At 32.2% G+C, this 13462-nt stretch overlaps 1 protein-coding gene across 9 annotated transcripts in view; it reads right to left on the bottom strand.

Annotated features, from left to right (window-relative positions):
* Window positions 1-13462, bottom strand: part of Stag2 (STAG2 cohesin complex component) — a 171269-nt gene that overhangs the window by 88074 nt on the left and 69733 nt on the right. For all 9 annotated transcript variants that reach the window (XM_063246369.1, XM_063246372.1, XM_063246373.1 and 6 more), the window contains exons 7-12: window positions 11697-11901; window positions 7872-8023; window positions 4815-4888; window positions 3426-3549; window positions 2513-2611; window positions 2350-2429 (exon numbers count right to left, since the gene is read on the bottom strand). In XM_063246369.1, the coding sequence (XP_063102439.1) occupies window positions 2350-2429; window positions 2513-2611; window positions 3426-3549; window positions 4815-4888; window positions 7872-8023; window positions 11697-11901 (734 nt within the window). The remainder of the gene's footprint in view (window positions 1-2349; window positions 2430-2512; window positions 2612-3425; window positions 3550-4814; window positions 4889-7871; window positions 8024-11696; window positions 11902-13462) is intronic.

The raw sequence follows: 13462 nt of genomic DNA, 5'->3' as shown, positions 1-13462 counted from the left end.
AGAATGATTTTAGCCTGCTTTAGTTTGTTTAATCCCAACATAAATGAAGATATGGATAACTGCATGTATATTTAAGTATATAGAATTGACAACCATATTATTAGGTTTTTGTTGGGTAGTTGAACAGAACTGGTTGCAGTCTTGCTGTTTGAATTCTCACTTTGTATGTTCCACTTTTATATCTTGAACAGCTATTTGTAAAACAGTATGTAAACATCAACTATTTATCTTTTCTCTTAACGTATGTATTGCTTCTACCCATTTTCTACTTTGTTTAGTCTTTCTTTAAAATTTTAAAAAAAGATGCATTTACAGTTATTATGTGGATCATCTTAAATATAAAGGCTTAAGGACAATATCATTTTAATTTTATGTTCTTTAGTTGTATTCTATTAATTTTATGCTGCTCTTCCAAATAGCTGAGAATTCAGGTATGCTTTAGCCTTGCTTGGATTAACTTGGTTCATATACATTGCTCATTAATTATTTCTAGTTATAAAATGTTTGTATTAATTTGACTTAAGGTTAATTTTAAAAGAGATTCAGCATAACCATCCAAATAATTGGTAGGCACTAACACTGCTAGTTGGTCGATTTATTTATTTATTTATGCATGCATGAATGCATGCATGTATTGCTGGGAATGGAACCCAAGGACATTCTACTGGTTGAACTAAATCCCTGTTATTTTTTGAGATAGTCTCATTAATTCATTCAGGCTGATATCTAACTTGTGATCCTCTTGGTGCAGTCTCCTGTATACCTAGGATTAAAAATGTAAGTCATCATACCTAGCAATAAATATTTTACCTAAAAAACCTGGTGGTAAGGATATGAAGAAATTAGGAATACAAAAGGACATAACCACTATAGTAGACAGTATAGTGCTTCCTCAAAAATCAAGCAAACAAACAAACAGATAAAACACTGTCTGGGGATGTAGCTCAGTGGTAAACACATCTGAATTCCTGGATCTGATTTCTACTACAAAAAAATTAAACATAAAATAATTACATAGTCCACAGTATCATTTCTAGGTACCCATAAAAGAACTGAAAGCAGGATCTCAGATGCCTGTACACCTGTATCATTACCACAATATTTATATGAATCAAAAAGTGGAAACAGCCTAAAGATCCATCAACAGGCAACATGTGGAGGCACACACCTGTAATCCTAGCACTTGGGAGGCTAAGCCAGGAGGATTGCTATGAGTTTCAGGCCAGCCTGAGCTACACAGTGAGACTCTGGCTCAAAAACAAACAAAAAAAGATCTATAAACAATGAATAGATAAGGAAAATATGATGTATACATACACCAAAATATTATTCAACCATAAAAAGCAAAAAATTCCTGCCAGGCATGGTGGCAAATGCCTGAAATCTCAGCAGTCAGAAAGTGACGCAGAGGATCTCTGTTAGTTCAAGGCCAGCCTGAACTGCTTACATTTCAAAAACTCAAAAAAAAAATCTTTAAAAAATGCAAAAATTTCTGACATATACTATAATATAGGTAAAGCTTTAACATATTATGCTGAATGAAATAAGTCATACATAAGGACAAAAATTGTTGAGTCTACTTACATCAAATATTCAGAAAATGGAAAAATCACGAAAGTAAAATACTGGTTATCAGAGTGTGGGGGTAGGGACCAAAATGAGGAGTGAGTGAAGCAAGAACTGGAATGATGGAAAAAGTTCTAGAGATGAATAGTACTTAACAGTTGTGTAACAAAGTAAATACACTTAAAACCAGTTCAACTTATATTTAAAACTGGGCTTAATGGTAAGTTTTACATCTTATTTTAGTATAATTTTTTAAAAGGCAAAGTAGCATAGTATCAGTATTACACATCAACATGGTATGTCTTAAGTTCAGACCATTTATAGATAATAGAAAACAAAAGCAGAAGATTCAATAAATGCTCATATTCTGAAAATGTGACAAAATGTAATATCAATTTTGATACACTTGAATCTAAGAAAAAGTGCCAAGAAAGTGGGTACACATGAATTCCTAACCAATCAGAATTTCATGTTTAATGGTTCCTTCTTCCTGTGGCTTATCAATGTTACATGAACAAAATTAAATTTCTGAGAGCAGTGGTATACACCTGTAGCCTCAGCTGCTCTGGAGGCCAAGGCAAGAGAAATGCCTGAGCTTGGGAGTTCAAGATCAGCCCGAGCAACAGACAGAGGTCACACTTCAAAAAAATTAATAAAATAAACATGGAGCAGTAGATATACTTTAAACTATTAAAATTTAGACCTAGGTGAATCTGAACAAAGTATTCTAATGTATTACTTAAGTATCTATACATTAATAATACACAATAAATACATACTTACTGTAAAACAAGAGTCAGTAATTTTATTGCTTGTACTGCAACATCATATTCTTTGTCAAGGGTCATAGACACAATTCTATCCTAAGAACAAAACATTAAAACTGTTTTAAAAGAAAAATAAAATATTTCAATTTGTAAGTAATTTTAAAATACTTAATACGAACCTTGAACCGACTGGTAAATAGCTCCAGTTTGGAATTAAGCTCTTTGTTATAATAAAGCCCTTGTAGAGCAGTAAGACACTTGAGTCTTACCTCACCTTGCTAAAAGAAACAAGAAGAGAAAATGCATTCAAATTCTTTATTTACAGTCTGAATATTAAAGATGTATATAGAACTTTTTGCTTTAAAATTTTAAACAATAGCATTTCTTCAGAAACTGTCAACTTCTGGTAATGCAAAAGTAAAATCAGTACTATGACTAAGATTAAATAGTTATGGGGTTACTATTTCTGTAGGTCAAATAAATTTTTGAAAGTCTGTTCAGAGCAAAATTACTGTGAAAGATCATAGTATTATTTCACATTGTGATGCTTGGAAGGAATACGTAAAAAGAACTAAAAGCTTAATGAAGAGACAGTTTAAGAAAAAGATTAAAAGGTCATATGCCACAATGTAAGGTAAAATCTAAGGTATATATTTATCAAAACAGGTTAAAAAGTGAAGAAGGGTTAGCAATGTACCTCAGTGGTACATCACTGGTTCCTTGAATTCTATATCCAGCACAAGAAAAAACTGAGGAATGTTTTTTAAAAAAATATATAAAACTCAAATAACATAGTAAGGGCTCTTTTTAGTGTTCTACAAGATGTCTCACCATCAGTACCTACATGAACTCATATTTCAATGCAAAAATTCAACAGTGAAGAGTAAATCAGTGGCCAAAATTCAAAACTTCTACAGAACTTTATGTGCCAGAAACCAATTTTTCACACAGAAGACAGAAAAGAGTAAGGGGGAACCTTATACGGATGTGGCCTCAAGTATACGAACACGCTGATAACTCAGTTTTGAAAAAGAATTGTAGGCAGTCATGCTTATGTGGAGATAGATAAGCAGTCGGTAGGGCACATCTTACCTTATCATGCATAGTCCAACCAACGTATTTTAAATAACTGTCATTAAGAAAAGCATCACTATACATTTTCATCCAAATGCCAATCTCCTCAATGCATATAGCTCGGATTTCAGCTATTGCATCCCTATACAGAGGAAGGAAAAAAATACACATCAGTTCCATTATACCATAAACTTATGGTTTACTCAAGAAACGCTGAGTATTTCCTATCTGCTATAAATATATAATCACTATTATGATTACTGGGGATTACAATGGAATATTACTCAGAAACAATATTACTGGGGATTAAAAAGTAGCACAAAAACATGGCCAACAGTTGACAGACTAGTTGGGAAAGCAAAATGATCAACACATAAATATTTAAAATTAAATACAACTACGAGCAAAATGCCACCTTCACCTTTCATGCCAGACCATATCCCAACTTTTGCTCAAACCTGCAGGGATTGGCATTTGCAGAAGATACTAGTTCATTATACTATAGCAGTCCAGGCAAGACTTTATAACAGAGACCAAGCTCAACTGAAATTTTAATCAGACAAAATTATTTTAGCCTGTTATTTTTTTAAAGACATGACTCAATATGTTGCCCAGGTTGATTTCAAGGTCTTAACTCAAATATCCTGCTGCTTCAGGTTCTAGAGGAATTAAAACTACAGGTGCGTGTCACTGTGTCTGGCACAGACTAATGATTTTAATTGCACTGGTAGATACTGGTGAGTCACTGAAGGCAGAAGCTAAGCATAGTAAAAGGATGTTTTAAGAAAACTCCTGTAATCTCTAACAATAATTATGATAAGGGAACAGACTAAGTTAATAGTAGAAACAGAAATAAAAGAATGGAAATAGGGACGTTAGAAGCCCAGTATTAAACTGATTCAGTAATTGCCAAGTTGGAGAAATGAAGGAATAAAATGAATAAAATGTTAAGATTTAATATAGTCAAAATTTATAAGATTTATCTATTTCTTTGCTCTGCTCATTCAAAATAGCAAAAGAAAAACATACCACCTTAATCTATCCAAATTTTCCCAGTGATATTCAAATGGAGAGAAGAAAATCAGGAGTCAAGATGTCCAACTACCACCAAAATGTGCATCAAAGACAACTAAGTATTTTGTACCCTGATGTCTAATATTAACAATGTCCTCAATTGGCTTAGAATCTACAAGTAAAGCACAGCGTTACCCCACTGTACTCACAAGAAACATCAAGTTCACAGCAGGTAACTGACTAGACCAGAGTGACTCAGTGGTGCAGCTTAGATTCTATCACTGATCTTATTTTACTACATACTCCTTCCACTAATTTATATTGCCTAAATCACTAAATATCCAAATTTGAATAAAAACTGCAAAGTGCTACTTACAAACTGTCTTTACTTACCTGTATCTATGTACAAACACTCCTTTAAATATTGCATTCATCATATTTTCTATTTCATCTTGATTTTCCTGAAGCTATGAAGAAAAATACACTTGTAAAATGAGGACAATTATAAGGGAAGACAAAATACACCTAAAAGGTACTGCAAGTATCAAAAAATTTTAGGTTTCTTATCCAGTGTTTTGATGATCATATTTAGTTTTTATTCTACTAGACATGAGAAACTAGAGAGAAAAAAATCAAAAGTCCAATGTGACCAAGTTAGTGTCCCTTGATTCTGGAAATATGTGACTTAGCTTCTAATGTTAAACTGAAGAAATTTGGCTTGGTAAACCACTGATTTTTCTAATGTTTACAAAATTTCTATTGTATAAAGGAGCTGGTAGAAAAATCGGCTATGTGGTTTATTATTACATAGCATTTATTATGTAACATATATCCATATCAAAAAGGCACACTTTTTCATTATCTTAATCTTGGCAGTCTGCAAAAGAAAAACCATGTCAACTAGCTCTGACTTCAGGAACAAAAAGGGATTAATACAGTAAAATAACTACATAAAAAAGTCTGTATTACTAGTTAATTCTTTTGAGCAAAGACAGGCTAAAAACTGAAACAATCAGGTAAATATTTCAGATACTGATCAACATATCAATTCATATATTTTCAGTTTGGAGTTTTAAGTATTAAGGAAACACTGATTCTTTACAATCTAAGGATAAACTTATCTACATGTTTTTGTAAAATGAATATTTTTCTCTGCATGACTATGATTTTCATTTCTAAGTAATCGTAACTCAAGCATGTGGCTTTGTTTTTAAATCTAAAGAGTACTGAGTTTCAATCCCTATCCTTTTTGTATTTTTATTAAATTGATTAGGATGTCCTAGAATGTGCAATCCTCTCCCTCAGGCTCCCAAGTAGTTGGGATTACTGACTTGTGCCACCATGCTTAGATTTGGTCTGTGCTTCTTATATGGCCAGCAAGGCGACTGCAACAAAAAAACTTAATTTAATTTCAAAGTCCTTTAATGTATTCACTCATCCTATGATAGCAATCAAATTTCTGTCCATGAATAAAGCCAGAATTTCAAAGGCTAAGACATACTTCATATTCATCGAATAAATCAACCAATGAAACATTAAGTAAATTAAGGGGAAAACGTACTCATTTCTCATTTTTAATTATCTAAAAAAGATGAGGACTTTAGACATGAGGGATAATAGGACTTTTCTTCATTTCCTTCAGTCAGAGAATTTAAAAGTTATTGAATATTTCAGTAACAACCCATTTAAAAATACAGCTCCAAACTTGCAGAAATCCTTCTGCCTCACCTTCCAGAGTGCTGTGATTAAAGGTATATACCACCATGCCTGGCACAATTTAAATTTCAAAGGAAACATTAAAATATTTTAGTTACTACTATTTAGCACTCAATTTTTTAAAAAAAAATTCTTCATTCAAATCTGAATGTAGTAAATACTCAAATGCTAACAAATGGTCTGTAAGTTATTTCTCACATAATTATGAACCTCATCTCATGCTAACAAGAAGCTAGTTAGGAACAAGACTGCTAGGAAAATAGCACAGAGACTGTCACAGTCAATCTCATACAGTTTTCCAGGCTGACCAAGGTCTCTTGTTGTTGTGGTTGTTGTTGTTGATGTTGTTTTGGAATCAGGGATAGAACTCATAACCTCGCACCTGTCAGACAGGTGCTTGTGCTGCTGAGCTAAATCCTTGGCTCCATCAGAATTTTGTGGCAGCCTTTTGTTTGCTTTTTGTACGCAGGATCAAACTCATGACTTCATGCTTGCTATACAGGTGCTTATGACATGGAGCCAAATCCACAGCCCCAGGTCTTCTTTTCTTAAACTGCAACATTCTTAATCCTAGTCCACACATGATAAAAAATATGCAAGGTACTGTTGGCATGGATAGTCAAAACTTTAAGTCAAGATCATAAACAATGTGAACTACATGGTTTAAAATTAAATCGTTCACGGGACTGAAGTAGCATAACACAGTGGTAAAGCATATGCTTAGCATATACAAAGTCGTAGGTTTAATCTCTGCCACTTCACCCAAAATTAAATATTTAAAAAAATTATCTGTGGGAGGGGCTAGGGATGTAGCTCAGTGGTAGAGCTCTGCCTTGCATGTACAAGGCTCTGTGTTGAATACCCAGCCCCCCAAAAAGGTAAATTTTTGTGATATATGTGCACCCATGTTTATAGCAGTGCAATCTGTAATAGCCAAATCTTGAAAATAACTCAAATGCCTATCAATTGAGGAATGGACAAAAAAGATGTGGTATTTTTATATAATGGAGTACTATTCAGCTATAAAGAAAGATAGCATGGAAGTGTTTTTAAGTTCATGGATGCGACCTGAGATCATACTCATAAGTGAAATAAATCTGACTTACATGTATAAATACTGTATTGTCCCCCTAGTGTAAGAAACAGAGAGGGTAAATAAGATCCAAACCTTGTAATAGATATGTAAAAGGGTAAGAAACTGCTCAAAGCAGCAAAACAACTGGGATAGGAGAAAGGAGAAAACAAAGAAGGGAAAAGTGAAAGATATAAATTTGTATGTGTGTGTGTATGTATATACATATACATACACACACACACACACACACACACACATATATATATATATATATATATATATATATATACACATATACATGTAAGATACCTAAGATGACTGTACTACTAATTCTATTAGTTCTTGGAAAAGAATAGTTAATACTCATACAACTTGATTATTTTTGCATGTCAACATCTAGTAATCTAAGCAACTCTTCTGAGGATGACAATATGTAATATGACAATCATTAAATTCCTATTATCTACTTTTGAAAGCCTATATAATTATTGTTTTGGGTTTTTAGTTGTTCTTATTGTTACTGTTTGTCTCTTTTGTTTTCCTTTTCTGTGTTTTTATCTTAAGAATTAAAAAAAAAACCTGTGGAGTTAAGAAGTTATAATTAATAGTAGCCAAGTTGGTCACAAATTAACAGCCTGAATATTCAAACAAAAATTTACCTCTTTCCGTTTTTGTAGCAAGAGTTCCAGTCTCTCATTGGCTCGTTTTCCAATCATTTTATTCCGTTCTGCCTCATATTGCCTTTGTGTATTATCCATATTAATGCTAAGATTTAGTGCCACATTCACCAAAGCTGTCATTAACTTCATAGCTATTTTTAAAAGAGTAAAGTATTGAAATTAGACTAACAGATGCAAAAACTTATAATGCAAGATCAAATTATGTAGAGATAAAACTGTAGAGCCTCTAACAAAATACAGTTGCTACAAATGACTACAATAAAGCAACAGCTAATACTGTATAGAATATTTAGATGTATGTCAATACACTACTTGCGCTATTTATTTTTCATGGATTATATCCTATACCTTATATATTACAGGCCTCAAAGACAAAAGCCAGGAAACAAAAACTGGGAGAGATTAAGAAATCTGCAACAGCCATGCACAGGCCACGGCCAGAATGAGGACAGCCACACCCAACTCTCTCTCCATGAGTCAGTCATTCACGGACTGGGGGGAAGGGGGGAACATCATGTGCAGGGCAGTGATGAAGTGGGAACAGCCAGACCTAATCATCTCTCCGTGAGTCAAGAGTCAGAGTCAGGGCCATTCAAGGATGGGGGCTGACCAGGAGGTGATCATCGCCCAGAAACCACATGATTTTCATTATTTTCTTGAGTTGACTTTTAATTTCTTTTGTTTTGTGTGATTATGTTAAATCTGATGGCATGAGCAGCTATTTAAAAGATAGACATATTATGGTAGCCATTTTGGATTTACTATTAACTTCTTTTGAAGTTCTTTATTGCATTCATTGTTTTGTTTTTATTGTTTCTGCTCTATTCTGTTCTGTTCAATTTTCATTGTGTCCAAAGGCATCTGCAGCTATTTTGAAAACAAGAGGTATTATGGCAACTACTGCTAATTTAATAACATTCTGAAGTCCTGTATCACTTATACTAGTTTATATTGTGTGGTTTTATTCTATTTTGTTTTCCCTGGTTTTATCCTCCTTAAATTTTTTTTAAAAAAAGAAATCTGCCACAAAATGGATTTGGAAAAAGGAAAAGAAAAATCTACCACAGAGTACACAGTACATAGAAGTAATTAAAGAATTCAAAGCGTTCCATATCACAAGTCATTTGAGACATGTAAATTAAAACAAAACCAAAACTCCATCTCACTCTAGAAAGAATGGCTATTATCAAGAAATCAATCAGTAACAAATGCTAACAGGGCTGTAGAAAAAAAGGAATCCATCTACACTGGTGGTGGGACTGTATACTGGTGCAACCACTGTGGAAACGAGTGTAGAGATTTCTCAAATAAGTAAAACTAAAGGTTCCACTTGACCCAATTACTCCTCTTCTAGGTATCTTCCCAAAAGACTTAAAAGCATCCTACCACAGTGAAACATACATATCCATATTTATAGCAACAAAAATTATAATAGCTAAATTTTGAAAACAGCCCATCAACAGATGAATAAAGCAGATGTTGAGTTTTTTTATGCAATGGCATTCTGCTTCACTTAAAGAAGGATGAACTTCAGACATTTCTAGATAAATGGATCCACCTTGAGATCATACTCTTAAGTAAAATGAATCACATACACATTTTAAATATCACATTGTTTCTCTGATGTGAGAAATTGAAAGTATAAATAAGGACCAAAATGTGTAATAGATATTGTGAAGTAGGAAGTAAATATAAGGGGGGAGGCAGGGAAAGGAAGGGAAAAAAAATAATAGAAGGAAAAAAATGAAAACGAAGCTTCTATAAATAAGAAGAGTTGTAGAGAGAGGAGAGAATGAGGGAGCAAAAAAGAAAAATCAAGATATATTATATACAGGTACAAATTCCATATGATGAAAGTAAACACAATGTATACCTAAAATGTACCAATAAAATTTTAAGGTTCGAAAGTTTAGGCATCAGCTGAGAAGATAATGAGATTCATTATAACGCCCATTCTCGTTGACTTTTATCTACTTTTGAAGACCTACAATGTCTCCAATGTTTTGGTTTTGTCGGTTTTGTTCTTTACTGTTATGTTCAATTGTATTACAACTAATGATATAGGCAATTCTATTAGAGATAGCGGGAGGTTTATGGTAACCATTGTTGATCACCTTGTATTATGTTTTTATATTATCTATTATGTCCACCCTTTTGACTTGACCGATTCTGTCCTGTTATGTCTCATTTGGTTTTACTCTCTTCCAAAAAAGCAATAAGAACCGTGGGAGCAATGAAACCCAAAATGTGTAATAGTCATTGTACAAAAGAGAGGAAAAGAAAGTGCTCTAAACTATATAACTGCATGTATATTTAAGTGTATAAGATAGAAAATGATATCACAGAGTTTTATTGGATCATTGAACAGAACTGTTTGCAGTATCATTGTTGGAATGTCCACTCTACAAGCTTTAATTTTGTGACTTGAACAATTATTTTTAAGATGGCAATATGTAATCCATTAACTAGTGATTTCCTACTGTTCATTTTTTTCTTCTGTAAATCTGTATAACTTGTACCCTTTCACTTGTTTTTTCTTTTCTCCTTAAATAAAAAAAAAATAAAAAATAAATAAATAAATAAAATTTTAAAAAACAAACCTTCCCAAGTTAAACAGGATTTAAAACAATGCAATTTGCTATCACACTAAGATTAAATCCTCCTTTTCTATATTATATATCCTACAATCATTTTTTTCAGATATTATGGTTCACGTACGTAAATTTCAGTTCATGGAGAAGTCATTTAACAATCTCAATAAGAAAAGAGAATCTGACTATTGTCTATTAAATTATATTGAATGGTACCTTATATAACGCAAGAGTATATTCATATTTAGTGAATTCAAATCTAAAAACAAACAGAACATAGGGGAAAACTTTTATTTTTTTCAAAAATTAAAAACTGAGAGCTATGTTGTTTGTTTGCTTGTTAAAGGATCTTGATGTGTAGCTCAGGCTGGCCTTGAGTTCACTAAGTAGCCCGGGCTGGCCTCAAACTCACAGCCTTCTGCCTCAGCCTCCTGGAGTGAAGGGATTACAGGTATGTGCCACAACATCCAGTGAGCTCTATCTTTAATGACATCTCTTTGAGAAAATACTCTAAAGGAAAAAAAAAATACCCAACAGAGGAAAGTTTTAAAAGTAGAAATCTAAATTATCCTTAAGGTGTGGAATATTTTAAAAACAAAGCCTATTTGATTTATTCAAATTCAAGTCAAGGAGTACATATTCAATAACATCAGTAATTTTACCAGTACCACAAAAGGTAAAAATTTTATACATGTCAAACCAAAAAATGACTGTTCTAGAATTAACCATGGGAGGTATAAAACTCTTTTCACTAACATTTAAAGATCAAACAATTTGACCTAACTTAAAGTTACCCAGAAACATGAGGCAAACAATAAGATCATCAAGATCATATATACAAAATTTACTGTTATAATCCACCCAAATATGCTGTAGATACGTCCCTTGATAAAACATCTTTCAAGAACCCGACATATACCTAATCAACTAAGTTTCCTTTGCTGTCAAAAAACAATCAAGTAGGTTTATCTCAAGAAAATATAGTATATATACTATATACTACCTACAACATGCATGAAAGCAATCAAAATTGGGAAGTACTAATCCATTCCAGATAATTCACAAGGGGTTAGGCAGGGAGAATGTTCTCTAGATGATCACTTCAAAAATAAAATCAATTCATGTCACTATTATTTTCTTTCTCTTTTAATGAAAATGTCTTTCACCACAAACCTAATGCAACAGCACACAGAAAATATTCCAAAATACTGACCTGCCAAGGTGCTTGTGTGTCGAAATGCTCTGACTTGTGAGTCAGATAATCCTGTAAGAAGTGAAATGACTGTATCCATCATGTACTCATCATATATGATACTATATTGACATTGCCGTACTAATACACCAATAAATTCACAAAAGCTGGATTTGAACTTCTTCCATTGAGGACCAGCCATGGTAAGTGGATAATCTCCACTATCCTAAAACGAAAATGTTAAATGGCAAATTCATTTAAAATACATAAAATAAGATTCCACATTTTTTATATACCTTAATCTATTCATTCATGCTTTTGCCTCCTTTATTTTACATTTTTCCAATAGATTCTCAAATCAAGCAAGAGAATATACAAAGGAAGAGCTAGTTTTGAACACTGCATTTTAAAGGTCAAATTATATAACCTAAATTCATTTTAAAAAATGAAATTACATATCAATAAGTATAGTTAAGTATTTTAAATCTTCCCTCATTAAAGTGAAACTTTTCTAAAGACAAACACATGTATTAAATTTAAAACAAAACTAAATAAAAAGCCAAATTATTATCTTCACATTGATTCAACATAATGAAATCATATTCTCAGCCAGTCTAACAGAATGATATAAACAGTCAAATGATATACAAATAGTCTAACAGAATGATATATATACATCAACAAATACAGAAATGTGTATATTTTCATTATCTTCATGGCATCAAATAGTCAACAGATAACCATATAAATTTTAAAAGACATGCAGGGCTGAGGATATATCTTAGTAATAGAGTTCATGCTTAGCATACCCAAGACCATGGATTTTGATCCCCAGCTCTGCAATCAACAAATAAATCAGTAAATCTATCCTTTAAAAAACCAGACACCAATACTCAGAATTTTTAAAAGTTAAGGCCTAACAAAAGTCACTAAACACAGTTTGTCAGTTGCTTAGAAAAGTTTTAACTATTTCTGTCACAAACAGAATTTTAAAATTTTAATACATTCCATATGTAAAGTGAACTGTGTCTGAGAATACGATCCTAATATATTCCACAAAAAGCTTCTGTCTGGGAAAAAAAAAGGTTGTCTGAGAAATACTAGGGATCAAACCCAGAGTTTTTCATATGCTGAGTATGAATTTGATCACTGAGCTTTTCCGCCCTAAATCCCATATTTTCTAATAAGTATATTCAGTGATTACACTGAAATATGCCACCTTAATTTTCGTTAGCAACCTTGCTGAGATTTTCAAATATTATTTTAGAATGATAATTTCAAATACTTGTTTCTCTGAGAAGATTTCTCACTAAAATATTTAATATAAAAGGTTAAAAAATATCATTATGCATAATTATTTCTCAACTACCTGGAGACTGATTAATAGCAATTAATGATAATTAAAGCCATTTTAACAATTCATGAATCTTTTGCAATGAGTTGAAAGCTCTTTAATTAAAGAATAAGAAAAAAAATGACCAAAAAAAGCCCAAATAAGATAGGATTTCTGACTTGAAAATTCAGTGAAAGGATTTAAAAGTGTAACTACCAGTGCTGCAACACAACTATGAATGAACAAATAAAAACTCCTGCCCCGAAGGAGCTTATAGTCTAGTAAATCTACAAATATATATATATATATATATATATATATATATATATATATATTTGTAACAGCGTTTCAAAGAATTTACTGAGATATTTTGCTCAATTCTAAATTAGCATTTTATTATTGTTTTAATCACATGTATAACTGAAACACAAAGGAGCTTTTAAATCATAAAAGA

Source organism: Cavia porcellus, unplaced genomic scaffold (assembly GCF_034190915.1).
Source record: "Cavia porcellus strain 051 isolate PalLab524CR breed Dunkin Hartley unplaced genomic scaffold, mCavPor4.1 scaffold_3, whole genome shotgun sequence".
Classification (NCBI taxonomy): domain Eukaryota; kingdom Metazoa; phylum Chordata; class Mammalia; order Rodentia; family Caviidae; genus Cavia; species Cavia porcellus.
The sequence above is the reverse complement of the archived record's forward strand: the minus strand, read 5'-3'. Positions and strand labels throughout refer to the sequence as shown.